The 18,126-nt window shown below is 35.8% G+C and overlaps 1 protein-coding gene across 1 annotated transcript in view; it reads right to left on the reverse strand.

Annotated features, from left to right (window-relative positions):
* Window positions 1-18,126, reverse strand: part of MALRD1 (MAM and LDL receptor class A domain containing 1) — a 228,689-nt gene that overhangs the window by 48,730 nt on the left and 161,833 nt on the right. The window contains exons 33-34 of the mRNA XM_088524317.1: window positions 14,132-14,333; window positions 4,181-4,456 (exon numbers count right to left, since the gene is read on the reverse strand). Coding sequence (XP_088380443.1) covers window positions 4,181-4,456; window positions 14,132-14,333 — 478 coding nt within the window. The remainder of the gene's footprint in view (window positions 1-4,180; window positions 4,457-14,131; window positions 14,334-18,126) is intronic.

The following is an 18,126-nucleotide window of genomic DNA, read 5'->3' on the forward strand; positions in this document are numbered from 1 at the left end:
GTCTTGGCACTGAAGTGGGAATATTCTAATAGTTGACAGAAGCATTGTTGACAGTCATGACCAACAACAATCTCCTTTTCCTGCATAGCCCTCAATGAAATATCTCCCTTCTAGAATAGTAATTTTTTTTTATATGCAGGTGTTTCTGAATGTCTCAAATCCAGGGTTGTCAAACCAAGAAATTCTCTTCTTCAGAAAATTAGATATGTCTAATATCAGAATATCAATCTGCTGGGATGAATATCTGTTCACCCAATTTGTTTTTTCTTTCTTTTCTTTTCTTTTTTTCTTTTTTTTTTTTTGTAGCTAACATTGGTGACTGTTCCTAAATGAAGTGCACACTTTGCCATTCAACATGTGGATATTTTTTCTGTTCTTCTTTATACACATGATATAGACTCTGTCATGTAGCAATTCCCTAGCTTTATCTACTCTTCATTTCCTTGAACTCTTAGTCTGGCTGAATAGCTCTGGGTAGATTTGGAAAGAAAAAAAGGGGGAAAGAAAAACGGCAGATTACAGCATCATTCCAGTCATGTGGTGCTTTCTACAGTCCAGACTTGTAGTATATCCTGCAATCTCTCATGATCTTGTCAGCTTTCCAGAAAGCAACAATCCCATGGCCTCTGCTGCAACAAATAATAGTCTTTTACTTATTTTATATGCAGTCAGATCCAAATCCTGCAGACCCTTTGCAATTTGGGGGGTGATGTCCCCATAATATTTGAATCAGTTTTGTAAGTGGTCATTTGCACATAAATGTTTGGTCTGTGAGCATAATTACATGGTCAGCTTAGAGTTTCACTGGAAATATAAAACATGTTTTTGAACTCAACAATTTCCCTTATGTGCTTTAGGTCTTTTATGTCTGCACATATACTCTGAGGACATTGCAAACTATGTGTATATAAAGTACTTATGGGTTGTCTGATATATGTTATGACTAATACAGAGACCCAGCTCCTGAGGTTTTAACTTGCAGGGAGAGTTGCAGTAAGAAAGTGTCACTTAGACATTTTTCCTCAGCCAATCCTGAGCTGGGTCCATTTCTGAGAGGAAGATAGAAGAACTGATAGTTACTCATGATCCATCAATATATATGGATCACCAGAATGATATGTTTATATATGTTAATTTTACCCTGATAAGGCTGCTTGCACTGGAATTTCTATACTACTTGCAAGGGGAACCTTCACAGTAATGAATACTTTGAATTGATCCAGCATTTAGGAAGCTAGGTTACTGATGCAGAGGCAACATTAAGAGTAGATTTTGAATAGTGTATTTCTCTTATTGCATTAAAACTAAAATTCATACTGCATCCTGTTGACACAGTTCTAGGTAGCTTCAACTAGTTACTCTTTACTGTTGTGAGAAGACTTCAAGTATTTTGGGGATAAAGATATTTATTACATAGAGGTACTAATAAGAGTAAAGACATTAAAGTGAGAATACTAGCTTTTCACCTATATTTCGTTTTATAGGACCAAAATAGAACTATAGAGAAGCTAAAAAAATAAAGTCTCTTTAAAAATATACATATTTTAAAAGGTGTTTAGAATTTACCAGATAACAGATACAAATATATGGACTATATGGACTATAGAGAAGGGGGATATCCTTTTTATTCACTGCTATTAGATGAGGTACCCTTAACTAAAATTGGCAATGACAGACAGCCCTCAGTGGTGAAGTAGAACACCTGTAACTGGAAAATAAGTCCAAGATGTTGTTGAAACAGCAAATAACAAAATCCACCCCATTCATAGCTATAATACAGTACTTACACACTACTATACTACCTAACTATTGAGTGAAGTCTACAGAATACTCTGTCTACATAAATCCCTAACTCATGCAGAAGAGCATTTCTGTGGTAGAAATAGTGGTTGTACTAGATATCTGACTAATGCATTTTCTGGTTGTTTTTCTTTGCCTTGGCCTTCTTTTAGGATTTATACATATCTCCGCAGATAGTGTTTTTCCAACTGGTCTTCATCCCAGAAGAAAATTTTCTTTAATACATGCTGGAGTTCAAAAGTCAGTTGAGCATTTTGTGACTTTCTATTGTTACATTTAAATATCTTATATTGCAAATGGACATGGCACACACAAAATGGAAGAAGCTACTAATTCCTAAATTTAAACCTCCTAAAATCAGCAGGAAGAAAAATTATGAGTTTTGCTGTCACTGAGCTTTGGATTGAACACTTAAAATAAGAGTTTAATGGAAAAATATTTTAAAGTCATACAGAACTGCTTATGCACTGATTAAAAAAGGGAAGGTGTGGAACAAAATTTTACTGTTTGCTTAAATTTGATCAGCATCAGAAAATGACCTTGCTTCTTAAACTTTAACTGTTCTTTTCTGTGTTTGTAACTACTTAGAAAGAAAAGGTCAGTTTGAGGTCTTTCCCAGATCTGTAAGAAACCCAATCTGTATTTTAGTTACCGTATATACAAAGCCTGGAAGCACTTGTGCAGTACTCAATTATTTTACACAATATGCAAATATTTCAATAAAGTAAATTTGCAAATGAGGTATTTCCTTCCTCCCTCTCTGTCTTTCTTCTACTGACAAACTGGCATGGCGTTTCACATGTCAAAAGCAGACAAACTAGAGAAAATGAAATGCTGCAGTCCCATAGAAGATAAATTTCCAGGAGATAATTTGTTGGGCAATAGCAAGCAGCTTTGCTCTGATTCTGCTCCAAACCACTATGAACCATTTATTTTTTTTGCTTTGCCCTTCAGCCAATATCTTCCTCAGATGTATTCCTATCTTACATTGTCAAAACATATATATTTATATAGTCAAAACAGAACTTTTTAATAAGGTGATTGCAGGTTTAAATAAGTTTCCATGCTGCTCAGAATTCCTAGGTTTGGAATAACTATGGAGATTTTTTGTTCTTTGAATAGGACAGAACTTAATTTCCTCTTGTTCCCTAGGCATTGCTTTAGAAACTAAAGCCAATGAAACAGTATTTCAATTGCCTGTGGAGTACTGATACCCATGGAAGTCTTGCGGCTACAGGATCTTGAAATTTTTGGAATACGCATTAGCTGTTGTGCTCTGGGCTTAGGATCTACTCCTACTACACATACAACAGGGAGGTCTCTCCCAGAGCATGGGCTGAGGAAGACAGAGAGATGAATGAAAATGAATGAGGAGATTTTGATGCTTCTGGGATATGTAGAATTTAAGAGATTCCTTAATCCTTAAGGATTAATCCTAAAGGCAGGTTCCTAAAAAACATGCCTTTTGCCAGTAAAGGCACAGTGCTCAGTTTTAAATGAACCTTCCTAGAAAGGCATATGCAGATAGTTTGCAAAGCCAATGCTAGTTATACGTAGTAATCTTTAAAAGAAATGGTATGTTTGCTGTCCTGCATGGAGAGTCAGATGATACAGATGACTGAAAACTCGAATATAGAGCCCAGAGGAAACTGATATTTTAAAATTTGTTTGTTTTTGATGAGGATGAAAAATGAAGCATTAAAACTTTTGCAGAAAATTTTGTGAAGAGATGCTTGTATGTATATTTTTCCATAGAGCTAATTATTTGAATCTTTCTATAACTGAATGATTGACTTCAGCTCATCTACCAATAATGAAATATTTTGAAATGGGCAGACACAGAGCTTTTTGTCCACGTCCTATTTGAAGCTCTATGGTACCTCATGGCAGAGGTTGTCCTTTTTTCTTTCTTGTGGGCATTTCTTCCTGGTTGAAACAGAGATTGCTACTGATACATGAATAAACTTGCTTTCAAAATTCTTAAAAGGTCAGGATTGCCTTAAATGTCATTGAATAACAGAATTGCAAAATTTTATATCTGTCATAGTGTAAACAGACATGAGGAAATGCAAATGCAACTGACGGGTCTATGGGCAAAACTGGAAATGCTTCCAATTACTAACAGAAACACAGTGCAAACCTTTTTAAGCATCTGTCACAGCCAGTAGTTAGGAAAAAAAAAGAATGTGTAAAAAAATTATTTGCAGATGTAGAGTTTCTCTTTAGGTAACACATTATATACAAAACAAATGATAATATTCTTGAATACAGAATACCCAGTTCTACTCTTCTTTATATTACTCCTTTTTTCCTGCTTTTTCACACTGCTTTAGGGAGGTAAGTTAGCATGGATTTAACTATAGCAATGAAAGTAACTTACGGCAGCCAATTTCATCTTCATGAAGCTGGCAGTCAGGCACACCATCACATTTCAGGAGGGATGGGATACACCCTTTGGAAGGACACAGGAACTCTGTTTCCTTGCAGGACCCCAGAGACTCTGTGGCAGGGACTTTTGTGGGACAGTTCATTTCATCACTTCCATCCACACAGTCTTCAGCCTCATTACATTTTGCAGTGAGGGGCAAACACTGCTGCACATATGCACATGTGAATTGGTCACTTCTGCAAGTTGGAGGGTGTGGATCAGCTGGTCCTAAACCGAGAAAATGAAACCACAAAGGAATTTTGTTGATTCACTTCTTTCAGCAATCATCTATTTGCCTTTGAGATGTACATAGGGACTGCTAGATGAACAGATATCTTAAAGAGTGAATGCTTAACAACAACAACAAAAATTCTTAAAATCACAAGTCCTAAGTACAGAACACACTATTAAAAATATATTGTTTCATCGCATTAACCTCACTGATGTTGTTGCAGTAAGTTCTTTCTAAAGACTAAAGGTACCAAAGTATTAATAAAACTTACCTTTCAGCCTGTTTCAGGAAAAGGTTAAATAATATTCCTGACAGCCCTCAAGTTACAATCTTCCTCTATTTGTGTATTGAGTATTGAGTATAAAAACAAAGAAAGACTATGAAAGTCTAGATTAACAGAAAGTTATTATCCACAATAAAGTTTGAACTCTCAACAGAGCAAGAAAAAAGATTTTCTGAGAGCAACATTGAAGGTTTTACACTGATATAGTTCATTATTGCTCTGATTCTGTAGCTTGGATAGAGACTCTCTATCTTGATAGAGAATTAAATCAAAGAAGGTAGGTAACAGTTTCCAGGGTACAATGGAAAGAAAAAACATGCATTTTTTTTTTAAGACTTCAACTAGTTCAAACACCTGACAAATAAAGAAATATTCCATGTTTACTTGCATAGCTGGAAAAAAAAAATGAAATAACTTCCAGTGATCACTTGCATGCGTATATTTCTTTAGAGATACTGAGTTCCTCTTTCTTTACAGCAAAATTATTTCTATTGAATTTTACTGATAGAACCATCAGAACTATTTTTTGGAAACTTATTTATAAGAAGCTGTCTACGCACCATCCATGTCTTCTATGGGAGCAATGTTATAGTTTCTTGCAATTTTTATTTGACATGCAAAGAGAAAGAAGAGAAAGAGGAGAAAGAGGACAACAGAAAAGTTCTAGAATTTAACTTCATGTATTTAATTTTTACCAGGTCAATTTGTGGTATATGAGTAAACAAAACAGTATTGTGATTGTTAGAGACAAAGAAAAGCAATTTAATGTCACCACCACTGTGAAAGCCAGCAGGATTTTTGCTCTTACATCGGGCTGAAGCAGAGCTAACCAAATACTAAGTGCAAAAGTTCATGGCCCGGTTTTAGCTTGCCTTTTGAAATGATGCAAGCATTACTCTCTGAGCTCCGAAGTCAAACATTACTGCTGCATTAGCCACAGCACACTGTAAGGGAATACATGGACATATTATTTTTTACTATTTTTAACCTTTAGTTTTTAGCTCGAGTCAGCTCCATCTCCATGTGTACATTCACAGTTCCTTTAAACTGTTTGTGCTTCTTCAGATATAGGGGGAATTGGTCCCAAACAACATCTTAGCAAATTACAACTACTACTGAACTGTTGAACTGTTACAACTATATGGCTGATATATTTGCCTTCTCTATTAGCACTTGTTTATGCTGCATGAAAGACCGCTCTTGCAGCACCTTTTTGAGTGTTTTTTTTTAACGCACTTTCATTCTGCATATCCATCAGATTCATGATATGTTTGCTAATAGGTTTCTATCAGACTTTGTTCTGCAAAATCTGGTTATAACATTTGGGTGCTGCTTTTAAATTTAATAATTCCTGAATGTGTTGTTTGTTATGAATCCAGTTTTCAGCGCTCTCCTGTCTTTCGTCTTCTGTAGCATTGATCCAGTTCAGCCATGTGGTCCCAACCACAGCAAGTGTTTGTGCATGTATATGATCCCATATTAAATTAAGTCAAGCTTGAACATTTTATTGAATGGAGGAGTAAATGTATCACAATTTCCTATCGGTAGAAATTGGTGCATAGCAACAAGTTCTGAGTTGCATATTAAATTATTTTAGCATGTGCAATATTCACTGAGATGAATGAAAATGTCTCCCATTGATGCTATAGGTTAAATCAGGGGTGAGGTTATCCAGCAGAGTTATTCTGGTTTGTTTTAAGCTTTCTGTACATTAATAAAAATCCAAAGCAAATTTTGCTGAAATCAGCAAAATCATCTTAGATCAGAACAATAAAAAAGATCAGAACATACCTAAAAGGCCTGAAGAATACCACCTTACTTATTAATTCACATTATGTATTAGTTCATATCTGTTTGACTTAGATCCAATAGCAAAATTATGCTCTGGATGACATTCTAGATGATTGCCAGAATCTACAAAAACTGTACTCCTAAGTGTAACTTAGTTTCTACACATAAAGAAGGTTATCAATGCTTTTATTAAGAACAAATTAAATGTGCCTGCTAAAAATTTTGAAAATTTATAAAACATTAACTTGTGCATAGCAAACAATTAAAATGGAGTAATTAAAAGTATGCAAATCCACAGAATCATTAACTAATTCTAAATTGAAAAGAAATCTCAAGCAACATTATCATTAATGCCAAACTAATTACTTGCATTCAAAACTGCTGTGTAATTATTTATATTAAGCTCATCATTGCAGTATTTACTATTGACATGTTACATTCTTGACAGTGGAAATACTCATTTTCTTTTCTTGACACCATAATTTGGTTTGCAGTAAGAAATTAGCTAGTACTACTGACAGACTCAGAATAAATATATCCCAGTCTCCCAAGGTGTGCAGTGGGATACACATCTGATTCATCCTTAGAAACTAACATTAAATGTAAGCACACATACAGATATCATAGCCACTCTGTGGAAATATATGAAATTGTATACACTGCAACTTTTCAATACAACTCTCACCATCCATCTTACGTCCATGGGCCATTTCAGTCACTCACTTAAAACTGTTGGATTAGACGTTGCTTAACACTGGCATGCTAGAAAAAATTTCCTTCACCTTTTTCCAAATGCAGGATGTTTCTACCCCAGTGCTCATCTCCCGAGTATTGTATTGGCAGGTCTAATCTTCAGACTTCCACTCAAGAGTGGAAGATGTATATATATATATATATTTTCTTAGCAGTACCTATTCAAGCTATTTAAGGATTTGGAGATAAATCTAATGAAATGCATGATCTCTGAAACCAAAACTGGAGATCCTCAGAAAATATTCAGTATCAGTACACAGATAGAAAGCAGATTAATGAAAAAAAAAACAATTGAAGAGGAAAAATAACCTCTGCTTTGCTGAACACTGAATCTGGATTTAGAGCTGCATGAAAAACAGCAACAAATTGTTGACATGCTACAAAATTTAATGGAACCATGAGAAAAGTTAAAGGAACTATCAAGCAGAGAAAATGTCCTTAATTATCTTATTTTATACTCACTGTTCAATTTTACATTGTGTATGGCAAATACTGAAAACTAAACAAGGATTTTGAAAAGGTTTATAGCACATTTACTTGTATATCGTTCAACAACACTATAACTGGGTCCCAAATTTCTTTGTGAAACCTGTCATGTGAGCTTTGTCAGCTTTGTCATGTGAGTTATAATCCAGGGAACTAGAAGAGCTATCTGAAAAATCATCCTCACTTTCAGAAAGTGAAATTGTGTTGCTGAGGGGGCTACAAAAGCAAAAGATCAGACCAGTGTGTAAAACAACAGTTTTGTATGTACTGTACTGCCTCATGTATTGCAATAACCTGAGCTGCATAGACCTATGTTTCATTGCTGTCAGATAAAATGAGTGCTTCTGGATAGCTTTTATTTCAAAGTGCTAATCATGAAAACATCTGTTACCCTAAAGAGAGCTCATGAGCTCTTTGGGAAATATACCTTTGCAGTATGGAAAGTGTTAAGTCAAATGAAGTGCTTATAGTCACAGATATAATTACATATTTGTGGGATGGGGATTTTTAAAATGCTAGCTGTTGTTTGATGAACATGTTCTCTCTATATAAGCATTTTCTGTGCTGTTCCTTTTTGTCATCTGTGGAGCGCAAATGGCCACATGGTTCTGATTCTAATCCCTGACTATAGCCAAACTTCACAAGCAGGCACTGTAAACATTTTGCACATGAATCACAAGAATCCAGTCACAGGAAACCACAGAGGCTATTACCCAAATGCTAATATAAAGTAAATGTTTGTATTGTGCAGTCTTTAGTACTGCCAGAAACAAAGAAATGCACTTATGTGAAACACCACCTCCATGCTATCCACTTTCTCTCTTCCTTATTTACATACCAAGATCTCCAATGCAGAGAGTAGATCTCCATTTATATTTATATATCACCCAAAACAGTGAATTCTAATTAAGTCTAGAAGCCATGGGTATTAAAACCAACACCAAGAAGCATGAAATAATGTTCCTGCATGCTATTATGCAGCATTAGCTCAATTGTATTAGAGCTTGCTCAAAAGCCCATTAGGTAAAAGGAAAAGCTCACATTTGTTTTAATGAGCCTTGCATCACATCCTTGAAAACTAATAGCCTATCTGTTATATTTGCAAGAGTTTGCCTCCAATTTGCTTACTAAATAAAAATAAAAATAATAAAAAAAAAGAGGTTCTATTAACTGTGACTAATAGGTAAATATAAACTCTCTCTGACAGTTTTCATTAGACCAGAGTATAAATTAATTATGGTCAATGCATTAATTAACTTGAATTAAGTGACAGTCTTCACTTTGGATCAGGGCATAAAATCTATCCATTCAGGGTGGCTACAATGAAATAATATTTAACCAGATTGAAGTCGTTCAACATAAAATATTAATTTCAAAGCTTGTAAAAAGAAGAAAACAAAAAGAAAACTGAGCACGGCCAGATGCATACATCAACTTAATCTCTAATTCTCTTCCCCTTGTGTGGACACAGAAGTGTCACTATGGGGCTGTGTGCTGGAAAGGACTTCAGGGACTGCATTACAAAGTGAGAATTAGAAAAAGTGAAATTATCCCAGTGACTTCAAAGTTTCCTCAGCATGTGTTATACATGTGCACAGAATTGTGCTGCACTGCTCGCTTTTCTTCTTTTAAATGCTTCTAGTTTGCTGACATGCAAACATGATACAAACCAGACACATATGTACTGCCAGTAAATTCGGCTTCCAGTGAGAACAAATACTACTGGATGGAATGCACTGATTACCTGTAAACCATATGGCCAATAATGGTCTTTCTGCTAAGAACAGTCTAGGAATTGTGCCAGTCACACTCATGCACGCTTTTTTTTTTTTTTTGAGAAATGAAGAACTGGAGAAGCTCCCAACCAAATGAGGTGGGTGAGAACATAGGGCAGGGTAGAGTGGAGAAAGAGCAATCAGCACAGTTTCACTGGAAACACAACATTAAATGGTTTGTTTCTCAACTTATCTTAGAAAGAAAGATAGCTTTTACAGATGCAAATTTATCATCTTCTGAGAGGAGTCCTGGAAAAAAAAAAGTAAGCTTTGTATAATTTCACAGTTGAATCTTATGATTTATTGTTATAGAGGTGAAAGGTAATTTTTACTTAATGAAGAATCTAAGAATTTTCTTCTCTCCAAAATAAATGTTTGTATTGTGCACTCTTTAGCACAGTCAGAAACAAAGAAATACACTTAACTTATCACGAAACTATTCCACTCTAAAATTATCGCCCTCTATTCCTCCAAGGAAGTATGTGTATATTCACAAACAGACTTAACAAGACAAAATATCCTTTCTGCAATTTGGGGCTGGCTTGTTTTTTAGTGTGATTTTTTTTGTGGGCCCAACATCCACAGAATTTGTAAGTTTCATTGCCAACCATGTTTGTTCACTGGAAGCTACTGAAATAGGCTGAAGAGTATCTCTAAGGTGCTGTACCCTGGATCAGAATCTTAGTGCAGCTTTAAAAATGCAGAATTCCCTAATTCTGCCCATCAAAGAGGATTAAACATATTTGGGTAAGTTTCAGAGGAGAAATTATTTAACTAGAGAAAACTATTCACAAAATATCTCCTTTACCATGGTCTTCTATTACAACTAGCATTTTCCTGTTCCTCTCCTTTGCCCTGAAAGGCAGATTCCCCCAACAGCTTCACTGCAATCATCTCTTCTTCTTGAGGAAAGTCAGTCCCTGGGCTCTCAACCTGAGAGATATTTCTGTTTCGCTGCAAGCACGAGCAGACAAGCTAACACGGATTCCCCTGGCTCTGCAACTTAAAGAAATCAGAAGTTAAAGTCTCTACATAGTTTTTTTTTTTCCCCATGCCAGGAAATTAACCCTTTCCACATCTCCTACCTCCAGGTTCTAGGAATTTTAGAGATGGATTATTGTTTTCTTCTAAACATTTGGTAGGTGTGTTCTGTTCAGCTGCACAATTTTCTCTCTGTTGCACACACAGGCACGCACACACGCACACCCGCGCACCACACACTCACATACACACACATCCTTTAGGAAGACTCTCCCTGCTATTTTTTTTTTTGCACAAACAACGCACAAATATCTATTTTCTTTTTCTTCTCCTTATTAGATTCAGGTGTCTGCTGGGCTTTTCTGATCAGATCTTGTGAAATGGGATCTACCTGAAGTGCCACAGGTATAAAATTATCTGCAAATGGAAAAACTTCCAGCCTTTTATACTGCCTCACTATTCAGCTGGTTTGTCTCATAAAGCTTTTGTTGGCTGTACTGGCACTTTAGAATCTGTATAGTAGAAATATTTTGGCACTATTTTGCTACAATCCAGGTTTTTTTTTTTTCTGAGTGGTCTGAAAAACAAGGTCTTGGACATTTCAAATCTGATAGCTAAAATTACTGGAGCTATTTTATTTTACTCTCCTTTCAATTGGCAAATAGATAGCATTATGCAATAAAAGGTATTTATGGTAGTAATTATCAAATGTTTCTGAAATATTTAGGTACTGTAGCTATAGGCAATGTAGAAAACACATAATAGAAATTAATAATATTGCCTTCAGGGGTATATTTGAATAATGTGCGTGGAAAACATAAAATATTCAGTTTTTGCTCAGACAAGGACTTCTCTGTTTTAAATATGGGAGAGGGTCCTGTGAGTAAATGGTATTGAATAATGTGATTAAGGATTATTTCATTGTACTTAAGCCTAAACCTCTTGCTAGGAAGAAAATGTAATTCTTTGGCGGCAGAAAGAGCAGAGGAATATTTACAGTAAATAGGGTTCAGATACTCCATGAAGCAGAGAGAGATGGGGGGGACCTTAATACACATTTTGGGAGAAACAAATAAATAATTATTAGTGAATATTTTACAAAATTCACACATCCATTCTATAATCTCTAATCAGAAACCACAGACTCTTGATGGATGGCCTTAAAGATACCTTAAATGCTCTATTATTATGTTACTTCAATAAAGAAGTCTTAGGAACAATCTTAATTCCATGGAATGGAATAGATTCCAAAAGGAAGGAATGGATGAAAAAAAACAGAAGCATAGAAGTAGAAAAACCTCTAAAATAAAATAAGCCAAAAATAAAGGTGATAAACCGTAGTCCATGAAAAAAAAAAAAAAAAAAAAAGGCAGAATACTTGAGACAACACTGAAGAGCTGTAAAAGGGAATAAAAGAAAGAAGACAAATCAGAAATGAAAAATGCAGGATGAAAAGTTGAAAAGCAGATATGCAGAAACTCATTCAGATTTGTTTTCTGCAGACTTGATTATTTCATTAACCAATATTAATACTAAACACTAAAAGTGTGACTGGTAGTGGCAAAGTTTATATGAGATTCTCAAATCTGCACAATGTACTCCTGTTTATACACCTCAAACATCTTAATGATGAACTGAGAGGGTTAATTTTCTTTTCTAAATAAACCAAAAGAAAAAAATAATTACCCATAACAGTATTATTTTCAAGCAGCACTGAAAGCATTGCTGTGTTTTGCTTGGAAAAAATAAAAGTTTATGAGGAATTGTTGCTACAGAAAATCTAGCTGAGAATTTCCTTGTGTGAAAAGGTTGGAGGAGCAGTCACTGATGGCTTTGTACTGATATTCACCTCTTTCCAGCAGATTTGTACAAGCATAAATATTTTGCTTGGCTAATCTCTGGAAAAGATCACAATAGCATTTAACATTCTTGATGACACTGACAAAATTACAAATTGTCATGGAAATTCATAAAGAAAGAAAGTAACTTTAGATATACTTCAGTACTACACCATTCCATTTAAATAAAGTTAGTTTACTGTAGCAGCTACAACAAGCTTAATGTGCAATTTGATTTATGTAAAATGCTGGAGCACAGACATCGGAATTGCAGTTAATCACAGGTACTAAAAGTATACCACTTGAAAATTTCCCTTCTGTAATGCTGTATTTGGTATTAAACTGTCCAAGTAATTCCCAGTATATGATTAATCAAGGTTAATAACATAATAAGGACAGAACAAGAAATTGCTTATATATGCATGCAACTTGTCGAATGGCATTTCTAAATAGCATTTGCTTGAACCTGTTATTCAGAAAACATAAGCAATCAAAATTCTTGTTTAACTCAAGATGGAGCAAGCGCCAGTTACCTAGCATACACTTCACCTTAAGCCTTAATCAGTGTGTGGTTAATTTTCCGGAAACCTGCTTAATCACCACAGTATTAAAAAATGCGTTTTAAACAGCATGACAATTCATACAGAAGTTATCTTATCTGAATATTAGAGGTGTATAAATAGAAAGAAATATTGTTCAAGAACATTTTTGTAACATCTGTATTACCTTCTATTTATCCATAGTCATTTCTAATTGTTACTTATGAACAAATATCTGGGGGGGAAAAAAAAAGGCTGCTTCTTTGTTTTCCCCTCATGACTCTTTACAGTGAAGAATGGCTAATATTCATATGTATTTCCCATATACTCACATATTTTTCTTCTGAAACTGTATCATTGACTTGCAGAGGAAGTTGCAGAATAAACACAGCCTTGCTTTCGGAGACATGGTGTTATAGGGCACTAGAATTTAAGTAACTTTTTCCACAATTCAAATCATTTAGCTTTTTTATCAAAAGTTAGATTGGAAATTCTCAAAGCATCTGGCAGTATAGTAAATTTTTTACACTGCTGAAATATCTGATGAAAAGTGCAAAGATAATAGAACATATCATTTTCTTTTTTAAATAATTGTGAGCAACTGTGATACTCATAAAGCTCTCCCTTTCCCAAACAAAGCTATTTTCAAACAAGAGAAAACTACTCCAGTTGAGGGACAATAACCCCTCTCAAAGATGCTTCTTAAAATTACTAACAGGATATCAGTGACAGTGATAACGTGAGCTGCTATAATTATTGTTATAATTAACATTCAAATGTTTAGTTTTAACATAAAACTGTCTTCTGCCATCCACGGGCATATATCTTTATTCAGATACTGCACTCAACTAAGAATTACCTGAGAATCTCTCTGCTAGATATAACACATCCAACCCTCTTGGGGAAAAAAAAAAAGCTAGTTAAAATTTTGCCACATGCATCAGACAAGACAAATTTGATCTTTTGCTCCTTTACATGCTTTTCTTTCCACTGGAAAGCAATTACCTCTTTGCATGATTGCGCAGTGCTCATTTATTTTCTCCATTCCTAGCAATGCAGTGAAAGCATAAACCATACTGCAGTTATTTCAAAAGAAAAAAAAAAAGTAGAGATGTAACTATGGTAGGAGTCAAAATGTGAAATGCATAATATTCATCAGTGCTCTGAAAAGAAAATGTGTGAGCCTCATTTTCAGTGTAGTGAAGATAGCTGTGTAATAACATACCTCCAACAATACATTCTGGGGTGAAAGATATATCATCAAGAGCAAACTCCATAGCTTCTCTCCATCCCACTTCAGCTTCAAATGCAACTCTGAAAGGGCTGTTACTGGATAGGACCACATTTGCATACATCCATTTGTGTTCTTCATTTCTACTAGAAGACCACATAAGAATATCCATTCCATGTTCTTCAACTGTGTATACCTATTGACAATGAAACCCAGGAAATGCAAATGAAACAACATTATGAGACAGTTGAGTAATACTAGATAGAGTAAGTAACACAGCCTAAGCACTACTGAGTGCAGCTTCCTACAGCTTTCCTAAAAGCAAAATAAAATAAAAAGCACTGCTAATATGACCAGTAATGGAAAAGTTTATTGGCCTGATATATAGAAGCTAATGAGTAAAGATATAATCCAAAATTCAACTAAATACTGAGGAAAAGCCTGAGAAGAATCTTATTCTCCAAGAAATGACTCTCTTGTAGTGGTTAGACTGAGTAAAGATTTTAAAGATATAAACAAAAGGTTCAGAATCTAGGAATTTCAGTCTGTAATTTAGACAACAATAGACAAAACAAGCAATTTATAATAATATATTTCAGGTAGTGATAGTTAATTAGTACAGACATATAAAACAACAACAACATAAAAACAAATATAAATGATAAATAAATTACCAAGTAGGAAAAGCAATTGGAATGACAACAGAAGAATTCTCAACAAAACAACTGATGAATCAGTGCCACTCACAGGCAATCCAGCAGATTAAATAGATAGTTCCTCTTCCTGCTAGGGTCTCCAAAATTCTTACGCAATCTCAATGAAGTCAGAAACAGTGACAAATAATTGATTAAGGAAAGTCAACATATTCCATCCTTTCCAGATGATGATTATTCCTTTGAGAAACTGGCAACTTGATTCATTGTCTTCTCTTCCTTACTGTCAACATAACCATTCACTTAAGATTTGAGACTAATATTCCACTGACCCTGAAGCGTTCAAATTCCCAATTGAGCCTTCCAGTGAAATGACAGAATACAAAGAAATATAAAAAAGAAGACCTGAGAAAAATTTAAACTTAAATCTCTGCTGATGGTCTGTAAAAATTTCCATCTCCTGACCAATCTCCAGGGATAGATAAGCTAAAAACTTGTATGGCACCTTAAATCAGATACTTTATAGAAGTTTTTTTATAGCCTAAAATAGCTCTAATACCCAGACAGTTTTTCTCATTAATTCATTTTTTTGGAGAAGGAGAGCAGCAAGCAGACTGATGTACAATGATCTAAATTAGGCACAGCAGCATCTGGATCTAATTTTGTCAAGCAGGACATTCTGTTGCTGGATTCTGTGACAGCTCCTCATCTTTTAAAAAGCATGTCTTTAGCATGTCTACAATGAAAACAAACTGTTAAGAGGAAGAAATAGCTGACTCAAACCATTAAAAAAAATCAAAAAGGTTTGAAGTCCTTAGTAAGTTGAATCCCTACATTAGAAAACTCTACATATACAGCCAGAACTATGTTACAACACCTGTATGTGTCATTACAACCATTCCCTCCCTTATCAAACATGATAAAGGCCAAGTGCAAGGTCCTGCACCTGGGGAGGAATAACCCCAGACACCAGTACAGGCTGAGGACTGACCTTCTGGAGAGCAGCTCTGCAGAGAGGGACCTGGGTGTCATGGTGGATGACAAGTTGACCATGAGGCAGCAGTGTGCCCTCGTGGCCAAGAAGGCCAATGGGATCCTGGGGTGCATTAAGAAGAGCATCGCCAGTAGGCTGAAGAGGCAATCGTCCCCCTCTACTCAGCCCTGGTGAGGTCATATCTGGAGTACTGTGTCCAGTTCTGGGGCCCCAAGTACAAGAGGGATGTGGAGCTGCTGGAGAGAGTCCAGCGCAGGGCTACAAGGATGATCAGGGGCCTGGAACATCTGCCCTATGAGGAGAAGCTGAGGGAGCTGGGCCTGTTCATCCTGGAAAAGAGAAGGCTGAGAGGGGATCTGATCAGTGTTTATAAGTACCTGAAGGGAGGGAGTGAAGAGGATGGGTCCAGCCTCTTTTCAGTAGCAGGACAAGTGATCAGACAAGATGAAACGACCACAAACTGAAGCACCAAAAGTTCCACAGGCACTTAAGGAAAAATTTTTAACAGTGAGGGTGACAGAGCACTGGAACAGGCTGCCCAGAGAGGTTGTGGAGTCTCCTTCTCTGGAGATCTTCAAAACCCGCTTGGACGCAGTCCTGTGCCACGTGCTCTAGGTGACCCTGCGCGTGCAGGGGGGTTGGACTAGATGACCTCTAGAGGTCCCTTCCAACCTTAACAATTCTATGATTCCATAATTCTATGTAATACTACAGCCTCAGTGATTTCATACCTTACAGCATGTAATAGTGCCAGTTCCTGTGACTTTAGCTGTATCATATAGTGATCCTATTTTTGTAAGGAGAAGGTAACTATTGCTTTCAATATATCCTTGAATTCTCACAGATGCACAAAATAAACTCTGCCAGGGAGATAGGAAAGAACTGAAAACATTTGAAGACAACTACCAGAATTAGAGTCCTTCAATTGGGCATTTAAAGAGCTGCCCATGCTTTGAGGTGACTTGGCTTTTTTCATCTCTTATCATTAGTCTGCTGAAGTTTATCATAGCACAGATTTCAAGCCCTCTGGTTTGCTGGAATAGTTAGGTCTATATGCAGAGAAACCACAACACATGCAAACTGAATTTGTTCTCACATGAAACGTGGAGTTTTTCTGTGTATGTACAGGCCAAACATTCAGCTCACACTCAGTAAAACCAATACACCCATGATGAAACCTACTGTATACTGGCCAATAGGTCTGGGATGGTTTTGCATTGTATTGGATTCTCTCCTCATAAATGCAAGCTAATTTTGTATCTCTTCCCTTCCTCTTCCCCTTCCATTTTAACTCATATTTACCCAGAACATGAAGATATGCAATTATTACAGATTAGTTAACATGTGTTAACTTATGCGTTTTTGTCCTCAGTTAAATTTGACTGAAATTTAAATCCGGTATATGATTCCTCAAAACAAGGATATAGGTAACCTGTGGAAACAGAGAATTTTGTATAAATCTCTGAAGTGGTGCATAAGAAATCTCAGGCTAGTTTCTAGTTGTGTTCCACTTTCTCCTGTACACTTCCATCCCATTCTCCTGTAAAATCTAAATACTGTCACTTCATTACTACAGGTCTTTCCCTAGCCACAACTACCTCAGGGAAGGAACTGTGGCCTTCTTATGCAGATTGCATTTTTTTTTCAATTGCAGTTTCTAAATAATACTAAATTAAAACATAAACTAAATCAAATGAGATTACAATGGAGCTCAGAAAAATGGGAAGCACAAGGAGTCTGTCTCAAATTATGCTCACAGAAACTGAATGCATTGCAACACCATATTCTTCACCAGTTACCCATGTCAAGTGTTTTCTAAGTAAATGTTCAGTGCTGTATACAGCATTTTTGCTGGCCTTTTCAGAGAAGCCTCCAGACACTGATACAGCTACCAACACAGTACCTTATGAAATGCATGTAGTGCAAACAAAGTAAAATGGGAAGGAGGAAGAAACTTGCCATATGAATACCATTATAAATAAAACACAAAATGAATGAAACCTGCAGTGAAAGCCAAGCAGACCAGGAGAAAACTGTGCTATAGGTAATGCTAATTGAGTTGCTGGCAATACTGGTAACACTAATTTAGTTTCATCATTTTAATTTAAAGCAATCACATATCGTAGTAACTAGTCACTGTATTTATCTATTCCACATTTTGAGCTGACATCATTTCTAGGTTGCACACCCGATCTAGATCACAAAGAACAGAAAGCAACAGAAATACAGCTACAACAACATTTACATCAAAGTGAAATGTTCAAGACTGATGATATCCCAGTACACACTTAATCGTGATTTTAAGAAGAATTTTTCTTGATAATCTCCATGAAGTGAATGTG

Source organism: Tinamus guttatus, unplaced genomic scaffold (assembly GCF_059628265.1).
Source record: "Tinamus guttatus ecotype Peru unplaced genomic scaffold, ASM5962826v1 Tinamus_guttatus_pri_ptg000209l, whole genome shotgun sequence".
NCBI classification, from domain to species: Eukaryota; Metazoa; Chordata; class Aves; order Tinamiformes; family Tinamidae; genus Tinamus; species Tinamus guttatus.